At 29.0% G+C, this 22,829-nt stretch overlaps 2 protein-coding genes across 2 annotated transcripts; one reads left to right on the top strand and one right to left on the bottom strand.

The window, feature by feature from the left end:
- Positions 1-527: 527 nt before the first annotated feature.
- LOC130968459 (vesicle-associated protein 4-2-like) lies at positions 528-4,603 on the bottom strand. The gene is made up of 7 exons (XM_057893738.1): positions 4,097-4,603; positions 2,823-2,893; positions 2,460-2,541; positions 2,241-2,353; positions 1,575-1,652; positions 1,247-1,366; positions 528-1,153 (listed from the first exon to the last, which is right to left on the bottom strand). The coding sequence occupies exons 1-7, from the start codon at positions 4,383-4,385 to the stop codon at positions 1,091-1,093; spliced, it is 816 nt and encodes a 271-aa protein (XP_057749721.1). The 5' UTR covers positions 4,386-4,603; the 3' UTR covers positions 528-1,090.
- A 5,462-nt stretch (positions 4,604-10,065) lies between these two features.
- Positions 10,066-11,523, top strand: LOC130967382 (transcription factor MYB102-like). The gene is made up of 3 exons (XM_057892211.1): positions 10,066-10,340; positions 10,419-10,548; positions 10,629-11,523. Exons 1-3 carry the CDS (start codon positions 10,208-10,210, stop codon positions 11,338-11,340), a joined length of 975 nt encoding a protein of 324 aa, XP_057748194.1. The 5' UTR covers positions 10,066-10,207; the 3' UTR covers positions 11,341-11,523.
- The last annotated feature ends 11,306 nt before the right edge of the window (positions 11,524-22,829 follow it).

Genomic DNA, 22,829 nt, shown 5'->3' with positions numbered 1-22,829 from the left:
ATACCGGACAAGAATAATTATAAATAATACATTTATATGTAGTAGTGCTTTGATTACCTCCTATTGAACTGGGCAGCCCGGCACTTAATTTATGTATAGCTTGTATTTTATTGCCTACAATGCTATTTATAGGATTAGCGTGGAGATTCTTATCGTACGTGTTTATGGTAGAATATTGCCCAAGCATTCTTTAATTTGCATTTGTCGTTTTCTTCTATTAGAGGTTTAGAATCTTTGCTTTTGCTTTTGTTACTCTTTGGTCTTATTACAAGAAAGAATTTTTGAAAACCGAATTATAAATTACGCCATTCCATGAACATGGATTTCGCGCAATGTTTTGAAAACACTTCATTTATAGTTCACTTGGTTAAATAGTCAAAGTTACAATTGATGCCCCTGATAAAAAATAAAAATCAAAACAAATTACAATTGAACAAGGAAGTAATTGCATCACACGATGTATATCTCTCGAACTGAATACAAAGGTATGCCCATCAGATGATCAAATCTAAAATCTGTCCTAAAGCATTATAAACCATTATATTTGACTATAAAATCAAAGCGTAACAGACACAAGGATTTAGAGTTCAAGAACTTAACACAGTGACATCTAGTTTCTTAAGAAGATGAATCACTTATCAGAGAAGGAACACCACCAGTAAAGTCATCGAGCGTATGTACATAGACAAACTTGATTCTAGTTTTTGAATGGAATATCAAACTTACAAACATCTCTTCACTCAATGATTCTTTCCCACGCCGAGAATTTGAGCCATCATGGCAGTAGAGGAATTGAATTTATATCATGGCAACAATCCGTTATGCAAAGTTGCAAACTGGAATAAACTATTTCACATCAACCCATCAAAAACAGCAGACCTATTACAAAATGACATTTATCTACATATAGGATGATCGCCCACCCAAGCACAGTTTTCTCCAAAGTACACTTGCCATTCACCTGATATATTTTTCTTACCAAAAAATATAAACTAAAAAAGACAACGCTGAGATTTTATAATTTGATTCTCTGAAGACTTAACCACAACGTTCTTTCCTATTCAATCATTGTATTTCCAGACCAACACCACTATACAGAGTCTACTACCACGTCGCCCTGCTGCTTTGCAAGGTATCTTTCCCTCCTTTCTTTCTGAAAAGAAAATAGATTGTATAGATGGAGCATTTCTAAAATGTAACATTGCAAAAAAGACTTCCCATCAAAAGTCTAAGAGAAAATACTCACCCATTCATCTATGACAAGCCCTTCTCCAATGATCTTAGGACCTGCATCTTCTGCAGGTTTCTTGCGTGCCTCAAGTGCAGCATCAGCCTCAGACAGCTGACGGTTCAGTTTTTCCAAAGCCTAAATCAGAGAAACTTACAATCTCATAAGTACATTACTTGGAAGACAACCACCATAAACATGAGGTGAAAAAGGGAACAGCAGAAACCAAAAGTCTTAAACACACTTAAAGCAACAGATACTTAAATGAATAGGTGCAAAAAGTGAGATTATAAAGGAAAGGTAATAAGCACCAAGACACATGAACATGCAAAATTTCAGTACTCACTGAGGTGGGACGCTCTGGATCTAGAAAAACAACCCGCAAAATCTGCTCCACTGCTACTTGGTCTTTCTGCTCATCAAACTGTACCCGGGAAAAAAGAAGGGAAAGAGAAGAAAAGGGAGAGAGGGGGGATACTTGCAGTTAGAAACAAATTTAAATGCAATACCATGAAGTGGACAACCATCAAAACAAAATTCCACAAGTCCTCCTATGGTGCCCGTTAATAAACTAAAAACAGCAAAAATTTGCAGGATTATTAATAACATGAAGATTATATTGATAAGTATAGAGAAAATCAGACAAAAAAAAAAGGATGTGTTATTCAAATGAATCTTTCACTGCATCCTTTTGGATAAAAGTATGACGAAACTCAAGTAACAAATTCTTTTATTATAGTATGAAATATACGATAGGTGATCCAACAAGATACGTTATTGTTAGATGTTCATGCTGTGGTCAGAGTAGATGGGGATTTGGAATAGGAAGGCAGGCAAGACAACTGCAGTATCCACTGATAAAATCATCAGCATGATATTTTATAACTAAATAATGAAGTTGTGGTCAGAGTAGATGGGGATTTGGAATAGGAAGGCAGGCAAGACAACTGCAGTATCCACTGATAAAATCATCAGCATCATATTTTATAACTAAATAATGAAGTTAACTAACCAGCTCGGGGACGTAATCAATTGATCCTTTGACCTTCAAGCTCATGATTTTAAATTTGAGTCCAGTTTTTTCTGGCTTTTCATTATTTTCTGGTTGCTCTACAAACTTGAACACTATCAAGCAAAACATAAATGGTAAGGTAACTTGGCCTTGTATTTCCAACAATCTTCTGGTACACATAAAAAGAAACATACAGAGAAATAATATATTGATCATTACCGGTTGCTATGATACTCTCACCCGGTGCGAGGATAGCCCCAGGAGGACGCATGAAGCAGCTTTTAGGTGCAGTCGTTTGAAACTGCATATACATATGAAATAATAATAATAAAAAAGGAATCTTGTCAACATATATAGCTAAGTTGTCCTACTGATTTAAAATCATAACATATATCATTAATTAATTAATACAGTTCGAATTGTTCTCCTGCAAACTATTAGAAAGTAAGTAAGTAACAAAAAGAATACACAATTGAGTTCAAGATTCAGCCAAAGTAACTCAATAGTAACAAATATTAGAATTGGGGAAAAGGAAATGCTAAAAGGGGGGAATAAATCAGCAGTTTTAGATATTCACTCTACCTTGAAAGCTACATAGGATTTACTGGTGTTTTTAATCCTGATAGCACTCCTAACCTGTTTGCCTGGCTCATCTATAGAAGATAGCAAGGAACGATCAGACATCCACATAACACAAGGATTAGATTGAGCAATCATCCACAGCATCAGCATAAAGAATCTTATCTATTGGATAAAGATCAAAACCACGCATTGAGCAAAAAAATATGAAAAAACGAGCAGTGTGTGACGTCAACACATGCTGAATTGCTGAGACAGGAAGATGCAAGAGAAGCACAAAGAACTTGCTATCTTTTTGCTAACTATCTCATTTATTAAACCTATTGCTTTCAGACTTTATGGTTGAGACTTGTCGATCAGAAACATCCATAGGATTTACCTTATGATAAGTAGGCTAAACTGTACAAAGTATTTAGTCTTCCATAGCATGTACATTAGGGTGTCACATTGTTAACATGAAAATTTAACGTCCTAAAAGAGAAAACATGAATACAGAAAAGCATTCAAGGCACACAAAATGGATGGACCTGTTTTGTTATAATTTATAAAGGCAAATGTCCGTTAGCAGGAATTCATGTTGAACACTTATCTGCCAACTTTTCATCTAAATCAACTTCTCAAGTTCCAACCTCTTATATCTGTCGAGACCAGAAGTGATTTAGTGACAATCATAAGCAAAACTTTTCTTTTTTGAAAACAAAAAAAGTTTCCTTTCTTTGTTAACATAAAATGTTTGCTGCCATCATTTAATTTCCATTATCATATGGACATGCGCGACTACATCAATAACGAATGCATGAATTAACAGTTTTAACCTTTAGAATACCGCAATCCACTCCAGCTGAAAGTGTAACAACCGTGATTGGAAATACATCAACAACAGCAGATAATGTCATCGAATTGTAACGATATAGTATCTTAATTCTAGAAAAGTAAAAACACACCCAGCGCCAGCTCGCTTTAAATTTAACATTTATGGAAAGTTTGAAACACTTCAACTGTGATTAAACATTTTCACAAGCCGTTATATTTTTCCCTTCTTATTGATTTATTGAAAGGAAGCGAAAAGCACGCAATGATCTAAAAGTTTCTATTTTTAGGATAGTCTAATTAAAGCCCCTACGCCTGGTGAGGTTTAATTTGAATTAACATCAGCAAAACAGAAAGTACAGTTGAAGCCCTAAACCCCAAAATTAAGATCAGAAGCAGAGCAATTAAGCATGTATTAACAATAAGTGAAACAAATGAAAAAGGAAAAACGAAAGGAGAAGACATACAAGGGAAAAAGAGCTTGTTGGAAGGGTCAAGCTTGAGACGACGTCGTGTTGGGAGGAACGACCTTGCTACAGAAGAGACGGAACTAGAGGCGTGGTTGGAGGAGGAGCCATCGAGCGGAGGATTGTGTGAGGTAGGGTTGGTGTGGTGGTGGTAGCCGTGATGAGACGACGTCGTGGTGGAGGTATTGGGAGGCATGGTGCCGGAGGTAGCTGAGGAATGGCGAAAGGGACGCTTGAAGAAGTTCCAGACCTTAGGTTCCGAGTGAGGCTTGGGTTCAGCTACGGCCATGCGTTCTTCTTCTTTTCTGATCAGGAACGAGAAACGGTGAGAGACAGTGAGAGAGTCTCTGACGAGAAAGGGAGCAAAACGACTTAACGACGACTCGAGCGAGTGGAAAGCGAGCCTTGACTTTTTCGTTAAAGGTATAAACGGCGTCGTTTATGCGGTTCCAGCATTTGACGCGCGGATGTGAGAGAGGCTCTGAACTGCTATGTAGAAGAAAGTTTCAAGTCCACGCGTTTGGCCTTTTCTTCTCTTCTTCTTTAGTTAAGTGCTGTACTGCTGTTGGATTATGCAGGGTGATTGGTATGCGCCGAAAACGTGTTTTCCTCTTATTGGTAGGGTCCTCTCTTAACAATTTAACATAACTTGTTCACATTCTAATGCCGTAGTTAGTATATACGGGGGTTTGACTTTTGCGGCAAATGTCATTTTTCACTTCTTGCGCTTGCTTCTTTTGAGGGAAATCCATCATATTCATCTCAACAAAATAAATTAATACCAACCTTAAGTCGCTCTAATAATCAGCTAACTCGTTTCTATAACCAACATATAGTCTTGCTTAAGATATAAAAATAATAACGGAGGAGTTTTTTTGTTGGGTGAACTGGAGGAGCCTGAGCCTAAAGATAAGACAAAACTACATCACTTCTAAATCTCTTGGGGTTCTTTTTTATTGACATCACACATTAACTTGATAATTAATCCATTGGGAGGAAGATCTAGAACCAGAAACCTAGGAGGTTTACGCATAACTCATTTTTTTTTGTTGCTGTATGCAAAGGCGGAATTCGAACTCCCGACACTTGCTTAAGTGGAATAGTGAGTTAATCACTAGACCAACCCAACTTAGTTGCATAACTCATTAATTTGTCGTTTTTTTTTCTTCTTTTCTTCTTATAATTTGTCGTTTTTTTCTTCTTTTCTTCTTTTTTTTTTGTTGGTCACGAGCCTACTACTACAATCAAAATTTATTCACCAGATTTTTGTTTAAAAAATCTTAAGCCCAAAGATATCCCAAGACAGGATTCCTTCTCTGTGAGAAAGGTTGAATATTAAGCCCATTATTTTTCAACAGGTGTCAATGTCATTTTGCTATCATTTTCTTCTTATTTTCTTGGCTAGTATAGTATAGAATTAAACTAATCCATATTAATTATCATCAATATGGTTAATAGTATTCTTAAATTCATAAGAGAAAGTTGCAGAACCTGTGTACAAACGAGAAGATAACTCAATTTTTTTAAACAATAAAATTATACAACCAAACAAAATAATTAACTAAATTCAATCAAGTATTTAAATTCTTGTGCGAACGTTCATTTTTGTTGTTGCTTCTTCTTTTTTACTTTTATTGTGTATTTTTTTCCGTCTCCATTATATTTTTTGTTATCATCGTCGTCACTACTACCTCCTCCTCCTCCTCCTCCTCCTTTTTTATTTGAATTTGTTCTTTTTCTTCATTTTTCTCCACCTCTTTTTCCATCATTATCATCATCATTTTCGTTATCGTATTTTTGTCCTCATTGTTGTTGTTCTTTTATTGTTACTATTATTGCTGCATTTTTTTCTTTTTCTCTTCTTATTTCTAGTGATTTTTCTAGCATTATATATTTTTTCTTATTCTTTATTTGGTTTTTTCTTATTTTTATTCTTGTTAAAAGAATAAATATAAGAAGAATCATGAAAAGGTAAAACAAGTTAAAAGGGAGAAGATAACAAAAAAAGAAGAAGATAATAATAATGGAGGAGGAATTTGCTTGTGCGTCGTTGTTATTAAGTAATTTCGGTGCATTCTGAGTTTAATTTCAGTGCATTTTTGTTTGAACTTAATTTAAACTAAGTTTGTTTATGTATCGTCATCATTAAGAATTTTCGGTGCATTCTGAATTTAAATAAAGTATACACAATTCAAAACTCTTCTTCCTCCTCCCTTTCATCTTCTACTTTGTCTTCTTCTTTTTAATTTTTTTTTCATCTTCTCTTTTTTATTTCATTTTTTCATAGTTATTCTTGTTTTACTTTTTTTAAGAGGAATAAAATCAAGAAAAATAAAAGAAAAAAATAAGTGACTACAATAACATGAAAAGGAGAAAGAAAAGAAAAAACAAAAACAAAATATAACAATGTAACAACAACACCAATATATAGAAGAAAGAGGAGAAAAGCATGAAGATAGGAATCGTTTTTCATATTCTTTGAGTACGGCACACAAAATGTCATTGAAGTAGGCATTTCGTTTCCATTAGTAAAGTGCGCATATGTACACGATGTGTAATAAAAATAAATTTTTGTTAGATTTGAGCTAATTTAATTAAATTTAATTGTCAAACAATTTAAATATATAACAGAATTGTTTTTTAAATTAACTAAGCAAGCACAGCTGACTTATATGTGTTTTATAATACTGATGATTTGCAAATATGTGGATGACTATGAGCTAGAAAACCCTAAAATTTGGGGAGAAATAATAATTTGCTCGATAAGTTAGGTTTTAAAGTATATAAACAAAATATAGCTTCTTAGGGACAAGATCTAAGTCATCTAACGAACAATCCACGTACATAAGCTATAAGATTAGTTGTATGACATGGAAGTGTCTCAAGGAAATCAGACACAAGGGAAGATTAGCAAGCAAAGCATCATAATTTCTGTTCTTAATATAAAGTAAAATTTGGTTTCATATTAAGCTTACGCAATTAGTTGTTGACTAGCTAGGGCTCCAATTTTCAAAATATGAACACCTTCTGCAATTATTATTGGCCCAAAATTAAATAGTTGAGGCTACGTAAACCTAAGGGAAGAAAATTAGCAAGCTAGCTAGCCAAAAAGAGCTGTTATATATATATATAACTTATTTGAGTGTTATTAAATCGTTAAAAAGAATTAGTATGTTTAATAAATTTTTAGTAATAAAAATAAAAGTATTAAAAAAAATTATTTTTTTAAAAATTACAATTTAACATAATAAATAAATAAATAAATAATTTTATATTATTGTAATTAATAAATAAATAAAATTGATATGAAATATTTAAATATTAAATTATTTTTATTTTTATTTATAAAAAACCTTAAAAAAATTTTTAAAAATTCATTTAAATAAGTTCATAGTAGGTTTAAAGTTCTTAAAATAAGAATATTAAAAAACTAACGAAATTTATTATGTTTAATAAAAATTTAAACAACAACATTTAAAAAGATAAATAAAAAATATATTATTAAATGATTAGACTAAAATTAAATTAATAATTAAAAATATTAATAAAAAATAATAAATTTTATTAGTTTTTTTAATTTTTTTTCTCTTGAAATACATTGAGTTATGATCTCATATATATGGAATTGGAAATATCCGTACATGCAAGGTTAATTAAATATTATTGGCTGACTTATACCGTGGAATTGGCATAGTTGAAAGAGGCTGCCCTTCTGTTTTTTCCACTTAATCTAACGAATTGCATAAGTACTTGTATTAGAATTAGAATAAAATAAATTCATAAGATGATGATGAAATTTACATTGATAAACTTTTACTTTATGATAAAGAAATATTAAATTACCATCGTTTCAACTTTAAATGAATAGAATAGTAAGATAAAAACAAAAGCATATCATTATTTTAAGGTGGATATTAATTACCATAAAAATTTTATAATTATTTTTATATAAAAATATTTTTTATTATTAAATAATAAATTATAAAATTTAATTTTAATATATTACAAAATATTAATTTTTTTTAAAATATAACTAAACAAACAAAATATATTTTTAGTATCTTCATCTAAATAGGAATTTTATCTTAATGGAGAGAACTCGACTTTTTACTATAATTAATTATTCAACTATATTTAACAAACACTATAAAGTAAGTGATTTTTCAAAGTAAATTCGGGTCATACATATGGACGCACGCCAGCTTTACCGCAGCAGAAATAATAACATTATCCAACCTCGTGAGTATTCATTCTGTCGTCCTTATTCAATTAAAGTCAGTAATATATGTTTTTACTCACTCTAATATATATATATATATATATATATATATATATATATATATATATATATATATATATATTAAATTTAAATTTAAATTATATTATATATATAATAATAATTATATAAATTTCAAATTTTAGTTTTATTTATTAGATTTAATAATTATAGGACTGAATAAAAATAAAATGAATACCTACAAAAATGAATTTAGGAGTTCAATTTTTTAATTTTTTCGAAAAAATCGAAGGGAACTCTAGGTAGATTATTATAATGCTACTTAACAGTATTTTATTTTATTTTTGTAATACTAAAATAAAAAGCATTTTAGTATACTTAAATTTGTCTACTTCTTTTCTTTTTATGTACTATAGTATTGACCGTTGGTATCGGAGATGCAAGTGCATATATATATATATACATATATATATATATATAATGCTGTAAAACCCACATGCATGATTATTGATGAACATATATGCTTCAAAAAAGGGAACGCTTGTTATTTTTCTTTTTTGACTATGTCGCTATTTCGGCTGTTAGATTTGACAGTGGCTTAAAAATGTGTTACAATTTAAGTATTCAGGTAGTCAAAGATGATAAAAACTCTTTTTAGAAAAAGTAGGTATTCGAGGGACTACAACTAAAATAAAATTAATAAATATGCATGTGTATGGTTCAGAACGGCATCTCTTGTATGTGGTTCTATATTCTAAAAAGGATTACATATAATAAACATGGTAAAACTAAAGGGCGGTGATTGATTGACAATTGCACTTATAACTGATTCGCTTCAAGAATTTTATGTAGCCATGTTTAGTCTCAACTATTCTTAGTCTCCTAAGAAATTGAAAAGAAAAATACTAGTTTGAAGTATTACGCACATTATTGTATATACAGGTAAAACAGTAAATAATCAAGGTGAGATCATGTCGTGAGTTATTTGAACACCTCATATGAATGAGTTATATGGTAAAAGAAATAATCATCAAGTGAATAAATATACATCACATGCATGCATGCATGTTCATAGAAGAAAACCTTGTAGTTTGCATATTCATAAACGCAAATTAAAAATGCATAATCAATTCAAGAAACTGTGACCATAAATCATACTATATGTATATATCCCTCTTCCACAAAGAAAAGAAAAGAAAGACACGTGAAATTAATAACGCCGTGGTGTATCTGTAAGTGTAAGATAGAAGAACAAAGAAGGAAAATTGGGGGAGGGGGTACGTGGCATGGGGATGCTGATTCGTGATTACAGCTAATATGAATCCAGATAGAAAGCAGGGTAAGGGTCACACTCACACTCCTTCGGAAAATGATGGCTTGACTCATAATAATATGAAGTATTATATTTACATGAATGAAGGAAAAATCTCAAATAATGATATATATGAGTGAATGCAGCGCAATCAGATCATCACCAAATAAATAAAGTGATTGATGCAAAATTTATTACTGCTATTATTTTCTTCAGTATTACACAAGATAGTGAATATATGCTAGGCAGTATGCTAATAAGCTAGTCACGTATATACACGTATACTGTATTCATACGTACCTAATAAATAATGATGAGAAAAGAGGGGACACGTATGGAAATTGGTAACAGAGGACGGTACCAAATCCGTTTGACTTTGCCTTTTGTTCCTCTCCTATTTATACACCAAGCAACTACGTTCCATTTCGATCCATTTTCTCATCTTCCTCACGTCTCCAAACATTATATTAACTTCCGCTCCTTCTTTATTTAATTTTTTCCCTGACTCAAAACCTAGCTTAGCTTTAATTTGACCTCATCCAACAACATAACTAATTAAGCCATGGGAAGAACACCTTGCTGTGAGAAGAATGGGCTGAAGAAGGGGCCATGGACGCCAGAGGAGGATCAGAAGCTCGTTGATTACATTCACAAACATGGCTACGGCAATTGGAGAACACTCCCTAAGAATGCCGGTATGTATATATATACTTGCACACTTTGTTAAATCTGTTTTTTAATTTGTTGACTTATATATAAATATATATATATAGGGTTGCAAAGATGCGGAAAGAGTTGCCGTCTGCGGTGGACAAACTATCTCCGGCCAGATATAAAGCGAGGTCGATTCTCCTTGGAAGAGGAGGAGACCATAATACACCTTCACAGCATTCTTGGAAACAAGTGAGTAATAACTGGCTCAATCTTTGGATTTTCGCGGTTTAGAATTTAGAATTTAGAATTTAAAATTTAGTGTGATGCAGGTGGTCTGCAATAGCGTCGCGGCTACCGGGGAGGACAGACAACGAAATAAAGAATTATTGGAATACACACATTAGGAAGAGGCTACTGAGGATGGGAATCGATCCTGTGACACACAGTCCACGCCTAGACCTTCTTGATCTCTCATCTCTCTTTGGTTCATCAATATCACACATCAACAATAACATGCAACACCATCTTAACCCTGAGCTTCTCAAATTGGCCACGTCACTCTTCTCTCATAATAATAATAATAGTTCTCTTGACAACAGCCACAACCAAATCATCAGTAGTGATGTTTCCTTGTCTTTCCCTCAAGCAAACTTTCTAGAATCCAATAATAATGTCGACTCACCATACCCATCAAATCTACTGCACCATGACCTAATGAATACTAGTGATTATTGGCACGCCGATAATAATAATAATATTGGAATTGCTTCAACTTCTAGCCCTTGTTATGTCACTGACCAATTACCAACAAGTTATTATTATAACAATAATAGTAACAACTACTACTCTCATCATGCAAGTCTTGTGGACCCACCTATGTCTGAAACGTCAACCTTTCATTCCAATAATAGCAGCAGTAATACTTATGTCAATGGAAACAACAGTAGCACCGAGGATGAGAGAGAAAGCTATGTCAGCACCAATAACAGCGTCTTGAGATTTGAAATCCCAGATATGTTGGATGTCAATGCATTCGTGTAATCAAGTATCCACCAAAAAATAGCTTCATTGTTATAATTATATTTCCACGAATTGTTTTTTGCATAACTGTGGATCAACGGTACGGTGTTGATAGCCTGTAAAATATTTTCTTCATGGATATTTAATGCTACTCATCATAGTTTATTTAGTCTTGTAAATTGAGCAAGGTTCCTTCTTTTACTCCAATTATGTTTACTTGTTTATTTACAAGTTCTATTATTGTGATGCACTGTGCATGTCTGTTTCCTTCCTTAGACTCGCAAAGTCGCTACACATACATATTCATTGGATTACTTAAACAAATCAATAAACCAAAAACCAGTCAAATCACTAGAGGGGAAGACTTAAAATAAACTATGAAGAATATGATTGGTGAGTACTTAATACTGGTCAATTTCTTAAAATTATATATTCAAAATAAGATAACTTGAATAACAAATATAAAACCAAATTTGATAAACATTTTGGAATTCCGCTATCATTTCCATTTTCTGAAAATTTCTCAAAAAAATAAAAATAAAAATTATGATTAGCATTTTGAGTGGTAATGTCGTGGGGTGCATGGTGGGGAGTTATAAACAAAACAATCATACTATGCTACAAAGTACAAACATAAAAAACTACCTAAGTATCTATATTAGAATATAAAATATATATTAAAAAAATTTAATTTTAATATATTATTACTATATATATATATATATATATATATATATATATATATATATATATATAATTTCGTAATATCATATTAATAAAAATATTATTATATACATATTTTTTATTTAATTTTAAATGTTTACTGCTTATCTTTTTAATATATATTTTTACTTCTCTTTTTTTAAATATTTATTATATATAATTTGAAGAAAATAATTAAAAATTAGAATCAAGATTTAATTGTTTTAAAAAAATTAATTTTGAGTTAATTTTATAACTATCAATATAATTTTTTTATGCTAATATCTAATTATATTTTATATACATAGAAAAAAATATTATTTTTAAACAGTAAATATAAAAATTAGTTACTTTTATTTGTTCAACACAGTTAATACCTAATCAAATATAGAAATATACACATTAAATTCTTTTAAATTTTAGATAATAAATATTAAATTTAATTATTAATAAAAAAATTAAATTATTTCACATAAAAATAATAACTAAAAGTATTATTATTTAATTTTTTATCTACAAAGACTCAGGTCTTTTTAATCGATGAAAACTTTGTCTCTTGCGATTTTTTTTGTAAAAGTAATTTAATTTTATAAATATTTGACATAATCTATAATGCCATGACAAAAATGACATAATTTTAAAATATTTATATTCATGTAATCTTATTACGAATAAAAATACTAGTACTTAATAATACAACAGCAACAACAATAGAATAATGATCAGACCTCAGAAATTACCATAACATACGAAAAATAATTCATTATTAAATAGTGAAAATTCGTGCAATTAATTTGATATAAAATTAATAATTAAATTTTTTAATTAAATTAATTGCATTTGAGTTGCACAATTTTGAATAATAGCCAATCATAAATACGAAGCGGAAAAAATGAGAGTAAAATATTATTGCCATCAGCCAGTGAGCCCCTCACCTTCGTTTCATATTCTCACCAGATTTTAGTTGGACTATCTTCAGATAGAAATTTTTAGACAAAAAAAGAAAAGGAAAAGAAAGAGAAGGAGGGGGACAAAGGGTAGAGGAAGGAGAAAGATCGAGAATATTAAAGGGCAAAAAGATAAGATTATATGAGGTCTCAGAGATTCCGACAATGAGACGGGGAGTCTAAGATGCCGGCGAGGAGGGCGGAGATGGGTGCTGGAGCAGCTGGTGTGAACACGTGTGGGGACAACTGTAATAAACACGTAACTGTCTTTTCACGTATTGATAAGGAGTAAAAGTATTGCATGGGGAGCTTTGACATAACGCATGAGGGTACGTGTCCATGCACGAGAGGTGACACCCCAATATGAAGGGGTCCCAACTCCCAATATATGCAGCCCCACCTTGCTTTTTTCTTCTAAATCATGGCGTGCTTCTTGTGCTTATTTTTTTCTTTTCTTTCCTTTTTTATTTTCATTGTGTTATTATATTTTTATAAATTAAAAGAAATTCGAAGTCGAGAACTCTTATAGAGAGGAGGAAAATAAATGTCATTTGAGTTATACTTTATTCACATTATATTGTTAGTACTATTTGTGTCGGGGTTTTAATTTTCAATAATGTTATACAATTAAATTTTTTACGTAATTAAGTTTAATTAAGCCATGGTATATATATATATATATATATATATATATATTCTTTTTAATTTTTTATTTAGTTTTTTCTCTTTTTTTTCTATCATCATCTGTCGTCATTGTCATTATTAATATTATTTTTTTCTTCTTCTTATACGTTTCTCAATTCTTTATTCTTATTATCTTTTTTGTTTATTTATTTGCTAGTGTATTTTAAAATTTTATAAAACAGAAGAATAAAAAAATAAAAAAATAATGACAATAAAAAAAATAATACCATTTTTTATATAAAATACAAAAATAAAATAAAAATAACACCAAAATTTATTATATAAAACACAAAAATTTTACCACAATAAACATTTAAAGTTTAAACGATATCGATGACAATATAAATAGTTAATCTTTAATAAAATATGTGAATTACGTAAATAATGATGTCTGGATTGATATCGGGGTATTCTTTTTTCACAACTCATCTTAACGTATTTCATTTTCAATTTTTTTTAACATACAATTATATTTGCTTCTGACCTGCATTTTTCGTTTTCAATTTCTTAAAAATATTATAATTTGTCCTCAATGAGTTGCTTTGAAAAATAAAAAAATAAAAAATACAATCACTCCTTACAAATTCGCTTTTCAAAAATTAAAAGAAAATCATGATTCACCACCAGTTCCTTAATTTCAAATTCAGCCTCATGTTTTTGGAAAACATGAAAAAAATCTCATTTTAGAAAATCACTCAAATTCCTCACATATATAATTTTTTTTAATTGATAGATAAACTATTAATTGCATCAGCAGCGGAAAAACACGTGGGCTCAATAATTATATGGCAGTGAGCTGGGATGTGGAAATTGGATGACTTGGTGACATAAAAGATTTGTACGGACTGTATATTAAAATATTATGCTTAATGTTTTAAAAGTCAATTGGTCCTTAACGTCCAAAAACAAAAAGTCAATTGGTCTTGGACAAAATGAATCAATTATTAACTTTTATATTTGCACATTATTGCCAAGCAGCTTAAAAGCCACTAATATTTTAGAATTATTTTATTTAATCAATAATTTTGATAACATTATTCTTATTTTAAGATATAGGTCGTTTTTTTTACGTTCGGACTTATTTTTTTTTTTACAAAAAGAATGATATATCAATTTTTTTTAAAAATGGTAGCAATAGATACTTACAAAAACACTCCAATATTCAAATAAAAAAAGTGTAAATCTTTTAGAAAGAATATAAAATGAATTGCATATCTATAATCTAATGAGTCATCAATATTTATAAAGTTATTTGTGATTGGGATGGTTATTCGCATATTCCAGTTTTTCGAAGTTTTAGTTAATCTTCGGGTGATTAAATTTAGTGATTCGTTTTAGATTTGTTTAGAGATATTAGCGAAAAGATTCTTGAGTTTGGTGTGTAGTTATTTGATTTTTTTCCGATTCCAAACTTATAGATTTGTTTTAGGCTGAGTTATAATTAACGAATCAGATAATATAAATTGAAAGAGTTAAAGCATAATATATTAACCGTATATCAAAATAATTTTATACAATTATCTAAATTCTATGCATTATTTTAAATAATTATTCATATAGCGCTACATCAGCAAATAAAATGCTGAGTTGGTTCTGTTTTATTATGCTAGACTTATTAATTTTGTTTAGATATTTAAATAAGGTAAAAATGAGAAGATGAAGAATTTATATGATGTACAAATTAAATTATTTTCTCTCATTCTTTAAAATAATTTTTTTTGTTTTATTTAAGAGTCAAATAAAATGATATCATTTATTTATATATCTAACATGACAAATTAAAACTAACTCAATGTTTTATTCGATAACTCAGCGTCAAAAATAGTTTAAGACTAATATAGTACTTAGAATTAAATTTTAGAGATTAGTATAATAAATTATAAATTTAAAGGACTAATTGCATCCACGTTAGTTGCTCCAATATACGGTCTATTTCTCCCAAATTAAATTAATTAATGGATCCATCACTGGCCTGACTTGTTTGGTGGTATTGAAACTCTTCAATTGCGTGTGCGGCTGCTCATGATTTTTGTTCGGAAAACGTTCCATATATATCAATTTTTCATGCACGTCTTTAATTTATATGGTCATAATAGCACAACTTAAATAGGAAATTGTCATCATCACTTCTTAGAAGAAACAAGTATTGCTTGGCACCATATATGTATAGGTAGTTTGTCTGCGTATTCTCCCGGCAGATCGTAGTTCACCTATCGTACAATAATGTTCCGACATTTTTGTAATTTTGCTTCCGAATATCGGATTGTTCTTCAATCTGAATACGACTCCTCTACTCATATATCAGAATTATAGCTTCCATGCATGTTTCTTAGTACTTTCCCTAAAAGTAATGCGGGCGCAATAACATATTCATATTTACCAGCAAATAATTTGCATTTACTAAAACAGTAGTGAAGTTATAAATAAATAATATTTGATATTCATTATGGGGTTTTGTTAGAATAAAGTTTTAACTGTACTGTATAGTGGTTTACTAGATAAAATTATAGTTTTGGTATGTTCAATATATATAATATAAATTTTCAATTAAAACTTGCTATAATATTAATGAGCACAACCTTAATTAACAAAACCCCTTCTGATTTAATTATATATAATATCATCCAATTATATACGCATCTTGATATATATATACTTTTTTTTGCATTACTAAAATAATCATGCAAATAAAATAATTAGCATAATAAAATGATTTAATTAAATAATATTTTAAATATTAAAATTAAAATTAAATAAATTTTACTCAATCCAAAAATTAGTTTATGAGACGAGGGATGGATGTCTTATATTTATAAATCATTATAAACTTTATCTTAGAAAGATGTAAGGTTTATAATGCATTCTCTTCACACCCAAAAAATAATTATTTGGAGTGTAAACATTTGTAGGTGAGTGACCCAATAACAATATATCAGATAAACTCTGGTACTATATTACAAGTTTACATTTATCAAGAATAAAATCTCTTCATAATTTATAAATGTGAAGCATTCTTTATCTCATCATAAGCTAATTTTTAGAAGTGAGTAACACCCACTCAACTTTAATTCGAATACTAAAAATATCAAATAAGAGGATGAAAATAAAAAAAAATTAATATCCGAAAAACTCAAAATATTTACATTTTGTTTAAATTTTTTACGTAAACTTTATAATTTCAATATCATTAAAAAGTGAAAGAGTGTAATAAAATTGAGTTGTTAGAAATTAATAGTGCAGATTAAAGCTAAGTAAAGAGAAGATTTAGGTTTTAATATATAATTATATACACATTATTTGACAGTTGATTATGTCAGCAAAAGAAACTAACCAATAGTAGTACAATAACAAACGCACGAGTTCTTTATTAGTCCATGCAGCAAGCAATTATGGTGCATAAATGTTGGTGAATAATATGGCACATACAGTTGCAACCACATCATTGAAGTCACCTTCGTTGCTTAATTATCTCCATTATAATAGCATTAGAAGGTTCCGAATTGTAGTAGGTGATAGATGATGAATATATATCTTCTATTTTGTGCATGTAAAGGGTTCGTCATTTTTACGTCAACACATGCAGTAACAAGCTAAAACTTTATCTTATCTTATAAGCCGCATTCATCATCAATGGAAGCTCAAGTTGTCAATATATATAGGTTCAAAAGATGAGAAATTTGACTAGCTAGCACCTCACCAAATAACACACAAGCTCTATGTAATGTAAATGATAAAAATAACAAGTTTGAGTTTCTATTAAAGGTAGATGTGATCTAAAAATATGTAACAATTTTTACAAAATTGAAACTTCATATGTGACAAGTTATAAATTAATTTTAAGCATGAAGTAAGATTAAAACAAAAATAATCGACTTAGCTATTTCAAAAATTTTACCAATTAATTTAAAATAGTATGTGAAATGAAAATGCACGGTGTGATAAAAATATTGCATGTAAAATAATTAAGTTACTGGAAAAAAATAACATTGCTTTCATTCTCAGCCGTCCATTGAAAACGCAGAGTCTGAAAAGCTTTTGAATAAGTAAAGTCTTAAAAGCAGGTTTATCACGGTTTCTTTCCTACTCTTTAATTTCTGCCCGCAGTTTTCTTTGTCTATTTTTACGTATGACACCGTCATACGTTGAAGCAAAATGTGAAATGCTCCCAAAAAAGAATCTGTAGTAGAAGAAATTTGATTACTGGTAAGTAGTACCCAACTTTTCTCTTGCCACATTATGGCCTTAATAATTGACTTTACTTTGTATAGGCTAAGCTATATATTGTACGGTCATATATAATATAAGAGAAGGTAACTTACATGTTACTTTAGAGAGGATAGGATAGCATTTATCAATATAAAATGATTATTTTCTCGTTCAATCATGCTACGCTACATTTTGTATGACTAATAAGATAATTAAGCTATGAAATACGGATTTTTTTTTTAATTGGTCGCATGTTAAACACACTTTGGACACAATATTTATTGATATTTATTTGACATGTATATTTTTTGTGTCTAATTACATCTTAATAAAAAATAATAAAAAATTTTTTAAATACGTTTAAACACATCTAAATACAATTACGTGTAAACGTATTTAATATTATTCTTAACATATATTCTTAAAATAAGTTTAAAAATAAATATATATTATTAATTATTAAAATAAAAATTATTTTAAATACTTTATATCATTAAAAAAGACATTATAAATAATTAAAAAATTAATTTATATTCTAATATCAATAAAATATCATTATATATAATTTATTTAAAAAATAATTTATATTTTATATATATCGTATTCTCATATCTTATAAAAATTTTAAATTTGTGTTTCTGTTTGTCCTGTATCTATATCAATATACATACATCCCCTAAAAAACGACTAGGATCGAAGCCAGCTCTAATTAATTAATTAAAAAATAAGTTCATTACCAAAAAAAATCCAACACCCACTACTCTAATTTTTTGGATTTCAAAAGAAATAAGAGGGAGTTGGCTTATATTATAGATGATTTCCTAGATTTTTTTATAATATATTATTGTATTTAAAAAAAATTGTAAATGTGTGTAAAAAACCTAAAAATATTGACCGGTAGTTTGTTTAAAACCCAACTTTCAAACGACAAACTGATGCTGGTGTGCTAAACTACTGCTAACCTTTTCCTTTTGCCGCTAGTTTAGAAGCATTGTTTTTGCTTCTTCTTTTGAGGCTGTTGGATAGGGAATTTAAGTTAACGGTTTTACAAGAAAAATTAAACTTTTTTCTTTAACTAACAATCACCAATTTTTAATTACTTTAAGTCTAACATATATACCCTTCTTTTCTCTTTCATGATTTGAATTTGTCTTTTATTTGGTGGGAACTCATGAAATCGGGAAATTTGTCCGCGGGAAAGCTTGATCCTAATTGCTTTTCAATTAGTATTATTTTGCATATTTTTTAAATGGCAATTCACTTTAAACTATTCACATTACACGCAATTTCATTTACATACCAAAACCTGGTAACAATTCTTTGGTGCCTTGCAATTTTGTAGGAAAGTGTCGAACTTTGTCTAATATATGATTTTTTTTTTTTTTTGAAAAAATTGTCAATAAACTCTCCATTTAATTTTAATTTTCACATTTTTTTTTTATGTTTTTTGAACAATTTTAGCAACTCATCACAATTCGACTAGGTAGACAATACCAAACTTTTTATTCTCTCTCTCTCTCTCTCTCTCTCTCTCTCTATATATATATATATATATATATATATATGATTTCACAAGTGTGCTTTATTATAACCTTTCTTATTAGTTGAAGTTTTGATGTAAAGCATATAAACATGTCCCACCACGCATTACAGAGAAATATTCAACGAATAGATACGTACGTTAATTAAGTTTCTATCACAATCTGCGTTTCAATATATAGTCTTAGGTATAAGGCCAATTTTTTCTGGTTTTGACTAACAAATGAAGGCTAATTAATTAATCAATAATGATCGATCTCATTGCACTTGGTATAATAAATTTACTCAACTTTAGGTTGAAAACAACTCTAAATATATACTATATACTAGCTAGTTCAAACACCTAACTTGAATTGTCAACGGCTGCCATAAATATAAGTTTGCACCTAACACGCACTACAACAGCCCTCTCTGGATAAGATGATCATAATTTAAACAAAAGTCAGATAATTTAATATACTTATATAGTATATAGTACTATGAATGAAAATATAAATGTGCTTCAGCGTTTTACTTTTTACTCAAATGTTAATTTTAGTTGACAATTACCAAACTTTTTTCATGTCTATTTTAAGTCGTGACAAATGTGTATATATAGCTAATTTTTATAGTGCATATGTATGTTAATATAGCTTAATAACGTTTATTTTAATTAGTGTGATGAAATTATCTCTTAATTAACATATTTTTTTTGAAGTAAGAATATTTTTTTTGAATTTGTTTAGATTTTTATATAATTTTTTATTATATTAATTTTTTTAAGAATAAAAAAATCAAACTCAAATTTTACATTATTGTAAGAATTTATATACAATATCATGAAATTACTTTTTCTAATAATTTAAGTTAATAAAAAAAACAAATGAATAATTATATTTATAACATTAATAAGTGCCAAAATATGAAATGCTAGAAAAATTACAGTTCAAAGTTGAAGTCGAATTTTCAACCCACCAAACATGTTAATAATATGTGAGACTGTGCCAGAAAAATACACTTAAACTTTCGGCGTTGCTATATGAAATTGATATTGTATTTTGAAAAAACTCTTGTCGTAATCCAGTGATTAGAAAACGCCAGATTAGCATAGAGTTCGATAGTTTGATGATGTGATTGAGTGGTTAATTAATTATATGGGTTTTGATTAGATAAAATACGCGGGTGCAATTACACTAATAATCTCAACAAAAGTAGTGGTATTGTAATAGCTAATGAGCTACTTTCTTTGGCAGCAGTCCTTGTCATATCATATCAAAGCAATGAAACAAAATAAGATTCAAAATGCATAAGTCTGAAATTATTATTTGGAAAACGACTTCGGTCACTGTTAGGGGGAGGATACATCGATTTGGTCAATTTAGCTGCTATAGAAACACATGCATAGTCCAACTACTTTATACGTTTTTTAAATTTAAAAAGAATTCAATTAAAGCTAAGCTTGTCTTACACACACACAGTAGCATTGCATAATATATCTAAACTCCTTATGAATATATATACAAAAAATTGAATATATCAACAAGTAATAATATTTGTGTGTATTTAAATATTATTATGTTAAATATATATCTGACACATCAACACAGTAATTTAAGTCAACTTTTTGTACTTCATAGCTATTAAGTTGCAAATTTTTAAAATAAAAAAAGAGGTATTTTAATTTTTGTAGTAAAAATAGATACGTTTATTCTATTAACTTTTTTTTATAAATTTTACAAATTGGAATAATACCGAAAAATATTATAAGTTACAGCTAGTTTTATTTGGAGGAATCTGGTATTATTATGAGTATTATTTACTTGGTTTGTATTAGTGGACATGTCAATACTAAAAAGAGATTAAGTAGATTTGATATCATTGATTAAAATGATAATATTTATATTCTATGTAAAAAGAATATGAGAATGAGTATCAATTATTTTTTTATTGTGAGTTTATTTTGGTAAGTAGTGTGGTATGTTTAGTTGTTCGTCTATGATAAACCATGATCTATTTCAAGAATAATTAAGTAATATTTTAAAAGTTGAACAGATACACTTGTAAAAAAAAAAAACGCAATAGATAATAGATTGATTTTTTTGCTATCATTTGAAGTATTTGGCTGAAAATGAATGATAGAATTTTCAGAAATCAAAAAGTAAATATAGCGGAAGTAATTAACAAGTCGATTAGAAATTATAAAGAGTGAAATCATAATGGATCCTTATGGTTATTAATGGCAATATCGGATATGACTATAAATTAGTTTTATTTTAATTGTCCAATACTATTTGTATTGTTATTCTACCTTATTGTGTGTTGAATTTTTTATTTTAAAAAAAAAAAGATATGTTTAAGACTAAAATTAAATATGTATAAAGTCTCAATCATTAGGCAAACCAAATACACATATTAACTAATAACTAATAGAGGACTTATGTGTCTCAATCACATAATTTATACATTTGGATTTATGTTTTTTATTTTTAGTATTTTTTAATTTTGTAAAAAAACAAAAATAATAAAATTTGATTTTTTTTTATTTTCCTTTATTATTTATTTTTTCTATAAAATTTTAAAAGCTGAACATTAAAAAAAATCATTAAATGAAATGGGAGAAGTGGAGAACCGGAGTAGTAGTTTCTTTTCCCCCTTATATCGCGGACATGAAACTTTTTCTTTTGGATTTTATATAAGATACACTCCGTAGAAGTCATATCTATTAATTTGTTAGCCCAATAAGGCTACTCTTTAGATCCGCACATAAAACAAGTATCTTATTTGGATTCAGGTCTGCAATATTTGTGAAAAGCTTTTGACCAAAAGTATTGTTGACCCAAAACATATTCGTCACAAATAAGCCTTTTTATTGTACTCATTCGTACTCTAGTTTTAACACCAAAAACTAAGCCTTTTGATCCACAAACTAATTTTCAATAACCCATATTTCTTCCGAATGTAGATCTGCTTCCCCATGTTCTGTACAGTTGGGCTTTTCCCGGCCCGTCATGGAAACAGAGCAAAACAAAAAATTAGGGTTCACAAACCAAGTTGGGTTGGTCTAGTGGTTAGCTCACTAGTCCGCTTAAGTAAGTGTTGAGGTTCGAATCCCGTCTTGTGCATGCAGCAACCTATTGGCCAGCGAAAAACTCTTAAATGGAGCTCAGTACCGCGACGGATTAGTCATTGATCTGTCGGGTTGGAGAATACCATGAAAAACCAAAAAAAAAAAAATTAGGGTTCACAACTTATAAAAGTACTAACTTTAGTAACTTCTCTGACTAATCCCAAATCACGCTTTTTATTTTTGGTTATTATCTATTTATCCATTCTATTATATGATTCAAATATATCTCAGTAAAATATTTCATTTATTTTAGAATTAATAAAATAAAAAAATATTTGAAAATTTAATTACGAATATATCGTTATTGAATTACTATTTTGTTCTAT

This window comes from Arachis stenosperma, chromosome 3, assembly GCF_014773155.1.
Source record: "Arachis stenosperma cultivar V10309 chromosome 3, arast.V10309.gnm1.PFL2, whole genome shotgun sequence".
Lineage (NCBI taxonomy): Eukaryota > Viridiplantae > Streptophyta > Magnoliopsida > Fabales > Fabaceae > Arachis > Arachis stenosperma.
The sequence above is the reverse complement of the archived record's forward strand: the minus strand, read 5'-3'. Positions and strand labels throughout refer to the sequence as shown.